Here is an 11,740-nt window from a genome sequence, read left to right as displayed (position 1 = left end):
CCACATATAGCATTAAGATATTTTTTTTAACCCCCTTGACGTACGGTTTAATTCCAAATAATTGTTCAAATGTATACTATTTAATTTGGTTTACATTTGTTCGTGCAAGGAATGGTCACGAAAGAGAATAGATTTGTTTTACGAATACCTCATGAATGTAAAAATGTCTTGACTTTAATTTATAAAACTTGATAACGAGTAGCCTCATAATTGTGAAACGTGACATCAAGAACTTGTCACGAGCCAGACTCGTCACTGTATAGCAAGGGGTTAAATGAAAAGTATTACAATTGTACTAAAAAAAGATAGTTAAATTCCAGTGCAATTCAATATAAAATGGCTGTTACAATGTTGGATCAATTCATTATAATTAAGAATAACTATTATGTTACAAACATGCAGTTTTAACGAAACTAGATTTAGATCAGTACGTTTTATACTAATTCCTACGTTTCGGTTTAGGGACAACCTTCTGGAACGAGGTAAGTTCGTGAACCGAGGTTTGGCACGTGCATCGCTGCAATTGGACGATCATCGAAAGGGAAAGAGCGCAGATCGACGAAAACCAAGAGCGGAACAGCGATTGGCGCATGTCGTCGGGGCGCTCGTTGATCGACGAAGGCTTGGCCGGTGCTCGTAAAACTGTGACGCGCGATACGAGACGCGCCGGTGGCTTTTCACGATGCACCGATGTTTATCTCGCCTCGTCGACTATTTCCGTTCGGTTACGCGTTACGCGTTACGGGGATCGAGCTCCGTCGTCCCCCTCGGTGTCTTCGATCCTTTCGCCTCGTCGGATTTACCCGAACGATGCGTCGAATGCGAACGCGACGACGCGCTCGGCTATATGCACGCGACCGGGACACGCGATGACGCCGATGCTCGGTACCCGACGCGTCCTTCGACTTACATAATCGCGATTTTGCATGCAGAATTTTTTTTTTCGAGTGCATAATTCGACACGCTTAACGGCATTATCTTGTCCTGCGGTCGGCTACGACTCGAGCGAACCATTTCGAGGAACGGTTTTCGAGCCGATCGACGCGTACCTTATCGCTCGACGTATAGCTACAACTTCATTTATCGGAACTAATTGCTATTATTATTATTAAACAATGCATTTTAACGGGCATTATGCACGCGAACCAACAAACAGTAATTACTAGTTTACATTTCACTTAAATTCTAAGTTCCTTATCGGCCTTATTGGGACAAAATGGCGGCTGATTATCATATAAGGTGATGAAAACGGGCATAACGCGAGTCAACCCTAATTAGTTCGACGCTAGGTGATCATGCCAATGCCCACATACGTAATGGTTCTATTCTGATTTGTGAATTAGAATTTGTTAGAAATTTCGTTTTCAGAAAATGCTCGATTCTGCGCAGAGTGGGTCAAAATGGCGGAGTGCAGGTCACGCGCACGGTTTTGCGCGCCAAGGACTCGTCGGTCGATCGCTTATCGTACGACCTTCGCCAGCGGCTCGGACTCTGACTCGTCATCGAGCAATTACCATTCTATTGAACGACCCGTAACGACATTCGTTGATTTTTTAGCAAAAAAAGAACAATGTCTACGGGGCCAAGAAGTTTCTCCGTTGGTCAATCCGTTATTGGAAATTGTAGGATAAACAGTGGAGTGAGATCTATTCTAAGATCATCAAAGTCTGTCTAATATTAATTCCAACGCAATCCTAGTCATCAGTTCGATGATGGAACTTTAACAATACGACAATTAATATGTACAACTCGTTTACTTTGACGTTACAAACGAATTATGTAACTTATGGGAGACATGATTGTCTCCCAGAATTCTAATTCTGAACAGTCGCGTCACCGGTAAATGGCTTTACGAGCCATTTATTTTAATCGTTGATTACTTCACGAGTATTGTCTATTCAAGAAATTAAGACGAGACTGACTCTTGGAAGTAGAAAGCGGTAGAAAATAGCTTTCAAAAAGTTCAGTACATCGACAAAAAAAAGCCTACCGGTCTTTGTAACGAGAAGTATTCTGGGTAGAAAGATTGATATTACCGCGTTTCTTCCCGGATCTGCCGGTTGAACTCATCGATTAGGCTTACCTAACAGATCCTGCCTTTGACGCGATGCTATTAATACTTTGAACAGCCACAAATTACTCCATAAGTTATTAATATATAACTAGCTTGAACAGATTAGTCGGACGACTAATCGCATCGTATCTGGGGCAGAATTCTCCAATTAGAGGCCAAAATAAGAAGAAAATCAAGATTACCAATTTGTTGATGGAGGTTTCATTAAAAAGTTATTAACAATTAAATTCAGAAATTTCAAATCGTTCTAAAAAAATTATTTTCGGTTGCGGGGGTCAAGTACAATCATTTTTGGTGAATAGACATACCCTCGAAATCCTGTGCATTTTCGAGAAAAAAATTTAAAAATGTGCGAAATTTTTCGACGGAAAAAAAAATTTCAAATTGTTTTGGAAAAATTATTTTCGGTTGCGGGGGTCAATTGCAATCACTTTTGGTCAATACACATACCCCCGAATTCCTACGCACTTTCGAGAAAAAAATTCAAGTAGGTGAACAAATTGCAGTTCTACAGCCGGAACTTTGAACGTTAATAACTTTTTAACGAAGTCTTCATCGGCAAATTGGTATTCTTGATTTTCGTCTTATTTTGGCCTCTAGAATCCCCCATTAAAATTTTTCCCAAGGTTGGCCGAATACCTTGTATATACACTTCTTGATCGACTACTCAATATTCCATCGTCCAAGACAGGGCCTGCTAAAAGGCCTTATTGATGAATCTACTAGTAGCCAGGCCCTGAACGAAACGCCTCTCCCTTTTTTCTGCTTTCCTATTATCATTCTCGTTACATCCACCAGCGATATAGCCACACAAAAGGTGGTGTTTCCTTCTCGAAGCTTTCCGCAACAACCTAATAATTAATAATCTCGTTGCCCAATGTTGCGCCCGCATAGTTGCGAACGATGCAACGAGGGAAAACTTTGGACGATTTCTCCCGTGTTTATCTTCGTTGACTGTCGTCGTAAACGTGTTTTCGCAAGAGGCGAAAACGCTGAACCGATCTCGAATACACGGAATGATAGTACCACAATGTGGTACCACCTCGATTGTTGCACTAGAGCCAAGTAGTGTTTCACCAGGAGATTAAATGTCAGAAGAGTGTAGTTCTTTTGCAATAATTTTATTTATATTTCGACAAAAATTGAATTTTCCAATTCGATAGTGTCTCGTCCATAAATCTTACTGTGTGCTGTTTAATTCTTCAGTTTCCAATTTAGAGTTTTACGCTTTGACGTAACCGAACAGCTCGAGCACCCCGTATAAGGCGTTAAAGGATTCGATTATGCTTTGAACGACGAAGGGCACGTTGTTCGACGATTCGATCTTGTCCAACGCGTTGTGCAACCAGGGGAGTCCCGTCGTGATTAGAAAGTTTTTGAACGAGCTTACAAGTACCGACGCGTGCTTCTCGAAAATCTGCACCACGTTGTCCTCGTTCGACGACAGAAACTCCCGCAAGGTATTGATCGGATTCAACGGCAATCCCTTGAAGGCAGAGCTCAGGTAGGAAAGAACGTTGGTAAACCCGTCGAATCCCAAGAGCGAACTGATCTTCGAAAGAATCAAAGAGACCCATTGAAGGACTGTCTGCACTATGTGTTCGACCGATTCCAAGAGTGTCTTCACGATATCATTGACATAGTTAACCACATTCGGCAGTTTCGAGGTCAAACTGGACGTGCCGTTTAGTAACGTCGAAACGACGCCCTTTACATCGTTGGTGATGCCTCCCACTAATGTGCTTACCTCTGAAAATCATCGGTTCGTGTATCGAATGTGTCCATGACGGCGGCCATTTTGTTTATTCGAAATCAGAAAGTAGAGTGGACTTTTAAGGTGTAGTAGAATTAGAAAGGAGGTTGAAAATCGCTAGTTTGTATATTGTATAATAAATTGTTATCTAATAGTAAGATAGTTTCAGATTCTGAAGAACCTTACCGTTAGTCAAGTTATCGAGGGGGACAGCCTCGTTGCAAGGCAGGCAACATAGTCCACAGAGAACCACCGCTAACACGACGACCAACGAACGCTTCATCGCAACAGAGGACCAGGGAAGAAATTACACGTTTTCGTAGGCAGCAAACCGTCGATGTTCGCTGGATGACCGTCGAAAAGGTTTCTACGAGACCCACGGCCAAGAATTGGGGATCTTATTACGTTCTCCGCCTTCCATATCCTTTCGACAGGGAGTTATCGATGCTAATTCGCGAGTGTGTTCTACGCACGAGGACAACATTGCAAATTTTTCTGTCTTCGCTGCCATTCAACCCTTATCGACGTGTCCGCGATACTGTCGCGCTATGTACAAAAATATGGACGAAATTCCGCCAAATGATACGCGCTCCAAGTAATTAATATTTATTTATTTCCGTTCGCTGGTATAAACCGGCTGAAGGGTTGCAGGCGCATGACTGTTCGCGTTGCTACAAAACCGATTCACCATGGTTCCAAATATATATATATAAATTTTTTTTTGTTATAAACAAATTGTATTTTGTTAAATTTTTCAACACCATGTTATTGTACATAAGAAACCATCAACCTCGCCCATTAACAATTTTTTCGTATGTCTTTCCGTTTTCGAGATGGCCGTTTCGAGCCAAAACTTCAAGGGGTGGTTTCACCCCTTAAACTCGAGTTACCGCAGCTAAAAAAAAATACGTGTCGGTTATTTTTGGCTGCTTTATAAGTGTACGAAGTTTCATCAAAATCGAAGCCGGACCGTTCGCGAACGTTCCTTGCAAGTCTGTTTATAATATATTTGGAACCACGGTGAATCGGTTTTGTAGCAACGCGAACAGTCATCCTCAGCGAAAAGTATAAACAACCGATAAGATTACGTATCCGCAACCTCTAAAAACATGTTTCCAGCTAATTAGCGCTTATGAATATTTTTGAAACGCAAAAGCTTATATATCTCGAAACAAAGATAAATGAACTTAATAATATAGAAACATTTTCGTTGCTCAGATATGCAGTATGACTAATGCATGTCGCTGCTTCCGGGTATTCAATGTATACTTTAAAACATATAAAAAAATAATGTCCTATGAATATGTACGGTTTTGCATACCTATAAAAATCGAGATTTTTATGCTTATTAAATGTAGGAAGAAAAAGTATAACAGGTAGGATTATACATTTTTCAGCGAATTATCTCTTTACTCTGTGCCCGGAAATCGAAGATCGGAGAACAAAAATTTCAAACGATGTTTCACGAATTCTTTATTTTTATTTCGACAGAAATCAACGTTTTCAACATTTACATTTCTTAGTTTCTAAGTTTCATGGCCGCAGCAATCGTCCTTAAATCTACGCTTTAACCCTTTCAGCCCTACCAGGATATTTTGTCCCTAAATTAGTGTAGAATGAACATTCTACAATTTTTAAACCTAAAAATCGTTATTCAATTTGAACGATAGGGAAGATGGTAATAAAAAGTATAGAATAGGAATAAAATTAAGTACCAAAAGAATTATTTGTAATAAATAAGCTTGGACTTCTATCGTGTGCAATTTCGTTATTCTTGATTTTGCTCGTATTTCGAGCCACGGAATCTGACTTCGTTTAAACGTGACATATAACTGTAATCAATTAAAGTTGAGCCAGTTACTTGGCCTATGCCAAGATACCGAGCACCCGTAGCAACGAATAAGTGGCGTTTATGGTTTTGATTATGTCGTGAATTGCAGGGGGCAAGGTCACCGATTGATCGATTATGTTCAGCGTTCTGTGCAGCGCCGGGATCGCATAAGCGGACAAGAAGTACCAGAACCGTTTTATCAATTCCATCAAGACTGGCTCGATCCAGTCGATAATGTTATTTTCGATCGACGATATCCTGTTTTGCACGAACTGGATCAGAAGTGTCATCGTGGATAACAGCCATCTTCGAAGTCTTCCGCCGTCAGAGTTGCCCAAGACCGAAAATGGCGCCAGGAACGTATCGATCACCGAGGTGATCGTCGAAGGGGTGCTCTGTAGCCAGACACTGATATCGGAGAACACGTTCCTCACGATACGCAGGACGAATTCGATGATTGTCTGGGGGAAACTACTGACCGTGGACACTAGATTTTCAACTAAGCTTGGCAAGTTCGTTTGGATGCTGCTCGGATTCATCAAAGTACTCAATGACGGGATCCCTGAAAATCGTCGATGTTCGATCACTTAACACTAGAACCACCAGACAACTATGGTGCATTTATTCGTACCAAAGAAATTTAAACGATAGATGCGCGAGGAAATGTATAACGCAATGGAAATAAATGTTTATTCATTGTTTTACAGATTCCTTTTATTAGAAATTAGAAATCATTTTGACCACTTCTCGGTAGTTCTAGTGTTGAAAATTACTCAAACTGGCAGTTAGAACTCTAACCACGACAGACCTCCAATTGTAAATTTCAAAAACGTACCAAAACAAGAAGTTTTAGTATTATTAAAATAACTGGAAGGAGGATTAACGCTAGATTTACATTCGTCGCGTAACTCGAATAAGCTGTTTCTCTTGGGTCTTCCATTTTGACTCGATTTTCAATTGCCAGAGGTCTTAATAAACGAATTAACTGTTTTTGCAGCACTGTAACATTTTTACTGGAGGACTTACCCAAACCCACGGCCGTTTGAGGCGCTGCGTGGGCGCAAGGTGTATACCATAGTCCACAAAGGACCACCACCAGTCCTAGGATCCATGAAACCCTCATCACGAAAGACGTTCAGGGAAAGGAAATGGCTGATCGTCGAAACTACGCGGGACACGTAGAAAACCGCGGACGTTCGCGATGATAGTTGCAAACTTGCCGACACAAGTTGTCGGTCGGAATTAGGGGTCTTATTGCACTTTCCACCTCCCAATGTCCGACACGATTCGTCCTTTCTACTGCTCCGTCGATATCGATGCTAATTTACAAACGCGATGTAGTCACAAATTGGTCTTCCAACCGCCATTTAATTCTTATCGCTGTTGCTTCACGGTACTCGAACGAATATAGAATAACACGACCCAATTGTCTTCCGTTTTGATGGAATTTTCAGGTATTCTTTTCATTATCCTTCTTTGTTTTAACTTCTAACTTTTCGAGTAGCGTTTTCTTCCTCGAAATCGAGGAAGTTTGTAACTCAATACCAGTGTGTTAGCAAGATTGAAATATCGTGTAGTTGGCGTAAAATTAGGGAGCACTTGTATCGTCAGTTTATTGATATCGAATCATTGGTTGCGTTGACGAGTAGAGAGGATGGTCGTTGACACATTCACGTTATCGTATATTGAAATTATTATGTACTTTAATGTAATGGCTACCTGGTTCATTGAGTATTTTCATTCTATTTTGCCTTTGTGTATTTAAAAATTGCCACAGCATTATTTTAAATAATATTGTAACACGTTGTAAGTCTGCTCGAGAGTTGGGAATTTGTTTCAAAGGAACAAAATGGCGTCTCTGTACGAGTGTCCAGGAAATTAAAAATCGAAGAAGGGATTATACTGAGATATTTTTATTTATATTTTTACATAAATCAACAGTTTTACGTTTGATTATTATAATAGTCCCGAAACTTTGGATTTAGGTTAATCGATCCAGCAAGTTGTTAGTCGGGTATACAATCCCGGTTACTATGCTTCTTCGACGTTTTCCGCTGGTAGAAGTGTTGCTTACGTCGAATCCCAAAAGCGTATTGCCCGACAGGCCAAAGAAAGAAACGACCTGTTCGAATAGAGCTCTCAAGTATTGTATAATATTTGTCATGATTTCCCTGGGTACAGTGGTGAGCCTAGACTCGAGGTCTTCGACGTAGGACATCACGGTTCTTCTGAAGCTGGACGCATCGTTCCACAGCAACGAAATGATGCTCCTCGCGTCATCGATTAATTCGAGCCCTGAAAAACGTTGGTTCAAGGATGAAAGATCATTCATCAATTTTAAAAACTTAAACTCACACGTAAATAAAGAAAATGTTACAGTTTGCGTGATCGCAATATGTCGTAAACTGAGAACATTACGGGTTGTTTAACAATAATTTATATACAGGGTGTTCGGCTGCCTCTGGGAAAAATTTGAATGGGGGGATTCTAGAGGCCAAAATAAGACGAAAATCAAGAATATCAATTTGTTGATGGAGGCTTCGTTAAAAAGTATAATTAACGTTTAAAGTTCCGCCCGTACTGATTTTTTTTCTCGAAAATGGATAGGATTTTGGAAGTATGTTTGTATTCATTAAAAATGATTGTAAATGACCCCCGGAACCAAAAATAATTTTTCCAGAACGATTTGAAATTTGTCAAGAAATTGATATTCTTCATTTTCGTCTTATTTTAGCCTCTAGAATCCCCCATTATAATTTTTCCTAGGAGTGGCCGAACACCCTGTATGTAATGCTACGTCTTATCGGTGGTTTCGTTGCCACTTGTCCGTCGTTTGTCAAACACGCGTGACTCATATTGACATACCCTGTTGCATACAATCTATATATTACAACAATTCGTTTTTGTGAAATACATTTCGACAACTATTATCCGTAATATTCGTTTACAAACTGTAAGGCTGAACTGTCCTTACACACTAATCTACGTTAGTTTCTTAATCGTGTTAATTGCCTCTTATTATGACTTTCAGTCTTCTATGTTACATTTAAAAGTCGGGACTCGTATATTATTTTTATCATCGATGGAGAATGTATTTGCAAAATAATTTCTAGTGGAAATTTTCAGGTGTCTTTCGAGACCTTGGGAAACGTACCTGTGATAGAACTGGGTGTGGGACTCGCGTCGATGGATGTTGACCACGAGAGTCCATAAAGGACCACCACTAACGCAAGGATCGGCGAAGTTTTCATCGTTATAGTAGCTCGAGAAGGAAATTGCACGTTTGTCGCACCTGGTGAACGTTCGAGATAGTCTGGATGACCGTCGAGAACTTTTTGACACGAATTGTCGCTCGGGCTCGGGGATCTTTAAGGTGTTCTCCACCTTCCACGTACGACACGGCTCGTCCTTTCGATAGGTGGTGGTTATCGATACGAATTTGCAAATGAGTTCCGCGCTCGATGATTCAATCCTTATCGCCGTGTTCGCGATACGTCATTGTACTTGAACGAAAACAGGACACCAAACCAATCGATTTCCAAATATGTACTGCGTACTTGATTGTTATAGCAACCACAAGGCTAGATACTCACACAAACTCTAATAAATTGTTATGTAACGGAAGTGGAGCGCTGTTAACGCGTTGGTTGCCGCGGTGGCCACCGGTAACCGGCACATTAAACTTACAACGTGTTGCAATATCGTTTACAACGGAGGAACAGGAACTAATGCTTGAAAATAAGGCTACTTTAACTTGATATATTGTAAAATAACAAATTCACCATTGAATTATCGAATATTTCTATGTATGAACAAATGTTGTGGACATCTTTGGACATGGAAAACTGGCATGGCGGTTAACGTGTTAACCATATGGAGTCCATTGCTTCCTGTATTCGTCACTAGAAGGACCGTTCCTTTCGCAAGCGCTCGACCAATCTTCCATTAGTATACAGGGTGTTCGGCCATCCCTGGGAAAAAATTGAATGGGGGATTCCAGAGGCCAAAATAAGACGAAAATCAAGAATACCAATTTGTTGATGGAGGCTTCGTTAAAAAGCTATTAACAATTAAATTCAAAAATTTCAAATCGTTCTGGAAAAATTATTTTCGGTTGCGGGGATCAATTACAATCATTTTTGGTGAATAGACATACCCCCGAATTCCTATCCACTTTCGAGAAAAAAATTCAGGAAGGTGGACAAATTTTTCGGCGGAAAAAAAATTTTTCAAATCGTTTTAAAAAAATTCTTTTCAGTTGTAGGGCCCAATTACAATAATTTTTGGTCATTAGACATACCTTCGAAAACCTACCTACTTTCAAGAAAAAAATTCGGGAATGTGTAAAATTTTTCGACGAAAAAAAAAAATTTCAAATCGTTCTGAAAAAAATATTGTTAACTGTGGGGGTCAATTACAATAATTTTTGGTCATTAGACATACCCTCGAAAACCTACCTACTTTCAAGAAAAAAAATCGAAAAGATGTGAAATTTTTCGACGGAAAAAAAAAAATTCCAAATCGTTCTGAAAAAAATATTGTTAGCTGTAAGGGTCAATCACAATCATTTTTGGTGAATAGACGTACCCCCGAAATCCTGCGCATTTTCGAGAAAAAAATTCAGTACGGGCAGAACTTTAAACGTTAATAACTTTTTAACGAAGCCTCCATCAACAAATTGGTATCCTTGATTTTCGTCTTATTGTGGCCTCTAGAATCCCACATTAAAATTTTTCCCAGGTGTGGTCGAACACTTTGTATATCTTCCAATAAGCACACATAATAGAGGCAGTTAAAAAACCGAGGGTCAGAGGTCAAAGAAGGAATCAAATGATGCTTTACGACAGTTTTATTAAGTCCTGATAGAAAACTGTAGTTTCCAAACTTGTTTTTACCTTATTCTAAGTTTCTTAAAATCTCGACCAATGATCCCGAACGCTTCTAGTTTATTGATTACCAATGAGATCGAATTTCTCGAGCAACGAGTAGGCGATGTTGTAGACACCGATGAGCTGTTGCCCTTTAAGGGTAATATCCCCTGAGTTCTTCACTTCCTCGAGCGTGTCGTGCAATTGTGGTAGCCCTTGCGTGGACAGACATTTCCATATCCACTTTATCAGGTCCATCACGATCGCCATCAGATTCTGGGAACTGAAACCTTCTGGATGGGTCAATAGTTGCACCAGGCTATTGACCGCCATCGTGGTGTCGTTATCCGCCATTCTTCGACGTCTTCCGCTAACAGTGCTATCGACGTTCTCGTTGTAAATATCCATTAAAAGATCGATCGACGAGTTCAAGAACGAGAGGATCGATCTAAGCAACGAATGTTTCAAAGGAAGTAGACTTCGTCCAAAGCACGTGATCGGTTCGTCGCTCGATTCAGGAATTGTACAAAATTTGGTCATCACGATTTTCATTATGGTTGATAGGCTCGACTGTAAAGTCAACGTATCGTTCCATACTTTCGATAAGGATTCGTCCTCCAATCCGCCATTGGAGTCCTCCAACGATAAATGCGTCTCTGAAAATCGTAGCATAGAAATTGATGCTCGACGGGAGCAATAAATTTGTACAAACCAAATTACTTAAATGTTGCAAGAAGTTTGCTTGCAGAAGTAAGCTCCCACAAAATGAATAATTATCTCGATCATTTTGTGGTTGCAGGACACTCTGAGACTCCGAGGAACGTACCTGGATTCGGGAACGGGACTGGAACCGCGTCAATGGGAGGCACACAACACAACAATCCACTAAAAACCACAGTCAAAACGAGGATAAACGAGACGTTCATCTTGAGAAGATACTTTGAAAGGAAATTGTAAAAGTTGGTCGTCGAGAATACGTCGAGAAACCGAATAGTTATTCACGCGACTGGCGGTTCGAAATTGGGCACCTTGTTGCGTACTCCACCTTCCATGCCCGACTTATTTCGTCCTTTCGACCGCCAACTGTCATCGATGCTAATTTGCGAATACGCGGATGCAACGTGTGCGCCTTGAAATTGTAAATTTTTGCAACTTCGCTGCCATTCGACCCTTATCGTCTCGTCAGCGTCGCGGAAAAGTTGACGGAAATTAAA

The 11,740-nt window shown here is 40.4% G+C and overlaps 3 protein-coding genes across 4 annotated transcripts; all 3 read right to left on the bottom strand.

Annotated features, from left to right (window-relative positions):
- Window positions 1-3,192: 3,192 nt before the first annotated feature.
- Window positions 3,193-7,173, bottom strand: LOC143346759 (uncharacterized). 2 transcript variants are annotated; one of them, XM_076775199.1, is made up of 3 exons: window positions 6,685-7,173; window positions 4,014-6,220; window positions 3,193-3,823 (listed from the first exon to the last, which is right to left on the bottom strand). In XM_076775199.1, exons 2-3 carry the CDS (start codon window positions 4,108-4,110, stop codon window positions 3,297-3,299), a joined length of 624 nt encoding a protein of 207 aa, XP_076631314.1. In that variant the 5' UTR covers window positions 4,111-6,220; window positions 6,685-7,173; the 3' UTR covers window positions 3,193-3,296. The 2 variants fall into 2 exon arrangements, with proteins under 2 accessions (XP_076631314.1, XP_076631315.1); XM_076775200.1 differs by lacking the exon at window positions 3,193-3,823 and having other exon boundaries at window positions 5,284-6,220; window positions 6,685-7,069.
- A 382-nt stretch (window positions 7,174-7,555) lies between these two features.
- LOC143346598 (uncharacterized) lies at window positions 7,556-9,063 on the bottom strand. The gene is made up of 2 exons (XM_076774830.1): window positions 8,813-9,063; window positions 7,556-7,953 (listed from the first exon to the last, which is right to left on the bottom strand). The coding sequence occupies exons 1-2, from the start codon at window positions 8,907-8,909 to the stop codon at window positions 7,640-7,642; spliced, it is 411 nt and encodes a 136-aa protein (XP_076630945.1). The 5' UTR covers window positions 8,910-9,063; the 3' UTR covers window positions 7,556-7,639.
- A 1,426-nt stretch (window positions 9,064-10,489) lies between these two features.
- On the bottom strand, window positions 10,490-11,531 carry LOC143346596 (uncharacterized). Its single transcript, XM_076774827.1, has 2 exons — window positions 11,353-11,531; window positions 10,490-11,182 (listed from the first exon to the last, which is right to left on the bottom strand). The coding sequence occupies exons 1-2, from the start codon at window positions 11,450-11,452 to the stop codon at window positions 10,605-10,607; spliced, it is 678 nt and encodes a 225-aa protein (XP_076630942.1). The 5' UTR covers window positions 11,453-11,531; the 3' UTR covers window positions 10,490-10,604.
- Between the last annotated feature and the right edge of the window lie 209 nt (window positions 11,532-11,740).

The sequence above is a fragment of the Colletes latitarsis genome, chromosome 10, assembly GCF_051014445.1.
Source record: "Colletes latitarsis isolate SP2378_abdomen chromosome 10, iyColLati1, whole genome shotgun sequence".
In the NCBI taxonomy this organism is placed as follows: domain Eukaryota; kingdom Metazoa; phylum Arthropoda; class Insecta; order Hymenoptera; family Colletidae; genus Colletes; species Colletes latitarsis.
Note: the sequence above shows the minus strand (reverse complement) of the source record. Positions and strands in the feature narration are given on the sequence as shown.

Bases quoted from the DNA above. Each gene is read 5' to 3' on its own strand.
- LOC143346598 (XM_076774830.1), bottom strand. From the start codon at position 8,909: ATGAAAACTTCGCCGATCCTTGCGTTAGTGGTGGTCCTTTATGGACTC. The intron at 7,954-8,812 runs GTACGTTTCCCA...AACGTTTTTCAG, and splicing joins CACACCCAGTTCTATCACAG to GGCTCGAATTAATCGATGAC.
- LOC143346596 (XM_076774827.1), bottom strand. From the start codon at position 11,452: ATGAACGTCTCGTTTATCCTCGTTTTGACTGTGGTTTTTAGTGGATTG. The intron at 11,183-11,352 runs GTACGTTCCTCG...TACGATTTTCAG, and splicing joins AGTCCCGTTCCCGAATCCAG to AGACGCATTTATCGTTGGAG.
- LOC143346759 (XM_076775199.1), bottom strand. From the start codon at position 4,110: ATGAAGCGTTCGTTGGTCGTCGTGTTAGCGGTGGTTCTCTGTGGACTA. The intron at 3,824-4,013 runs GTAAGGTTCTTC...GATGATTTTCAG, and splicing joins CCTCGATAACTTGACTAACG to AGGTAAGCACATTAGTGGGA.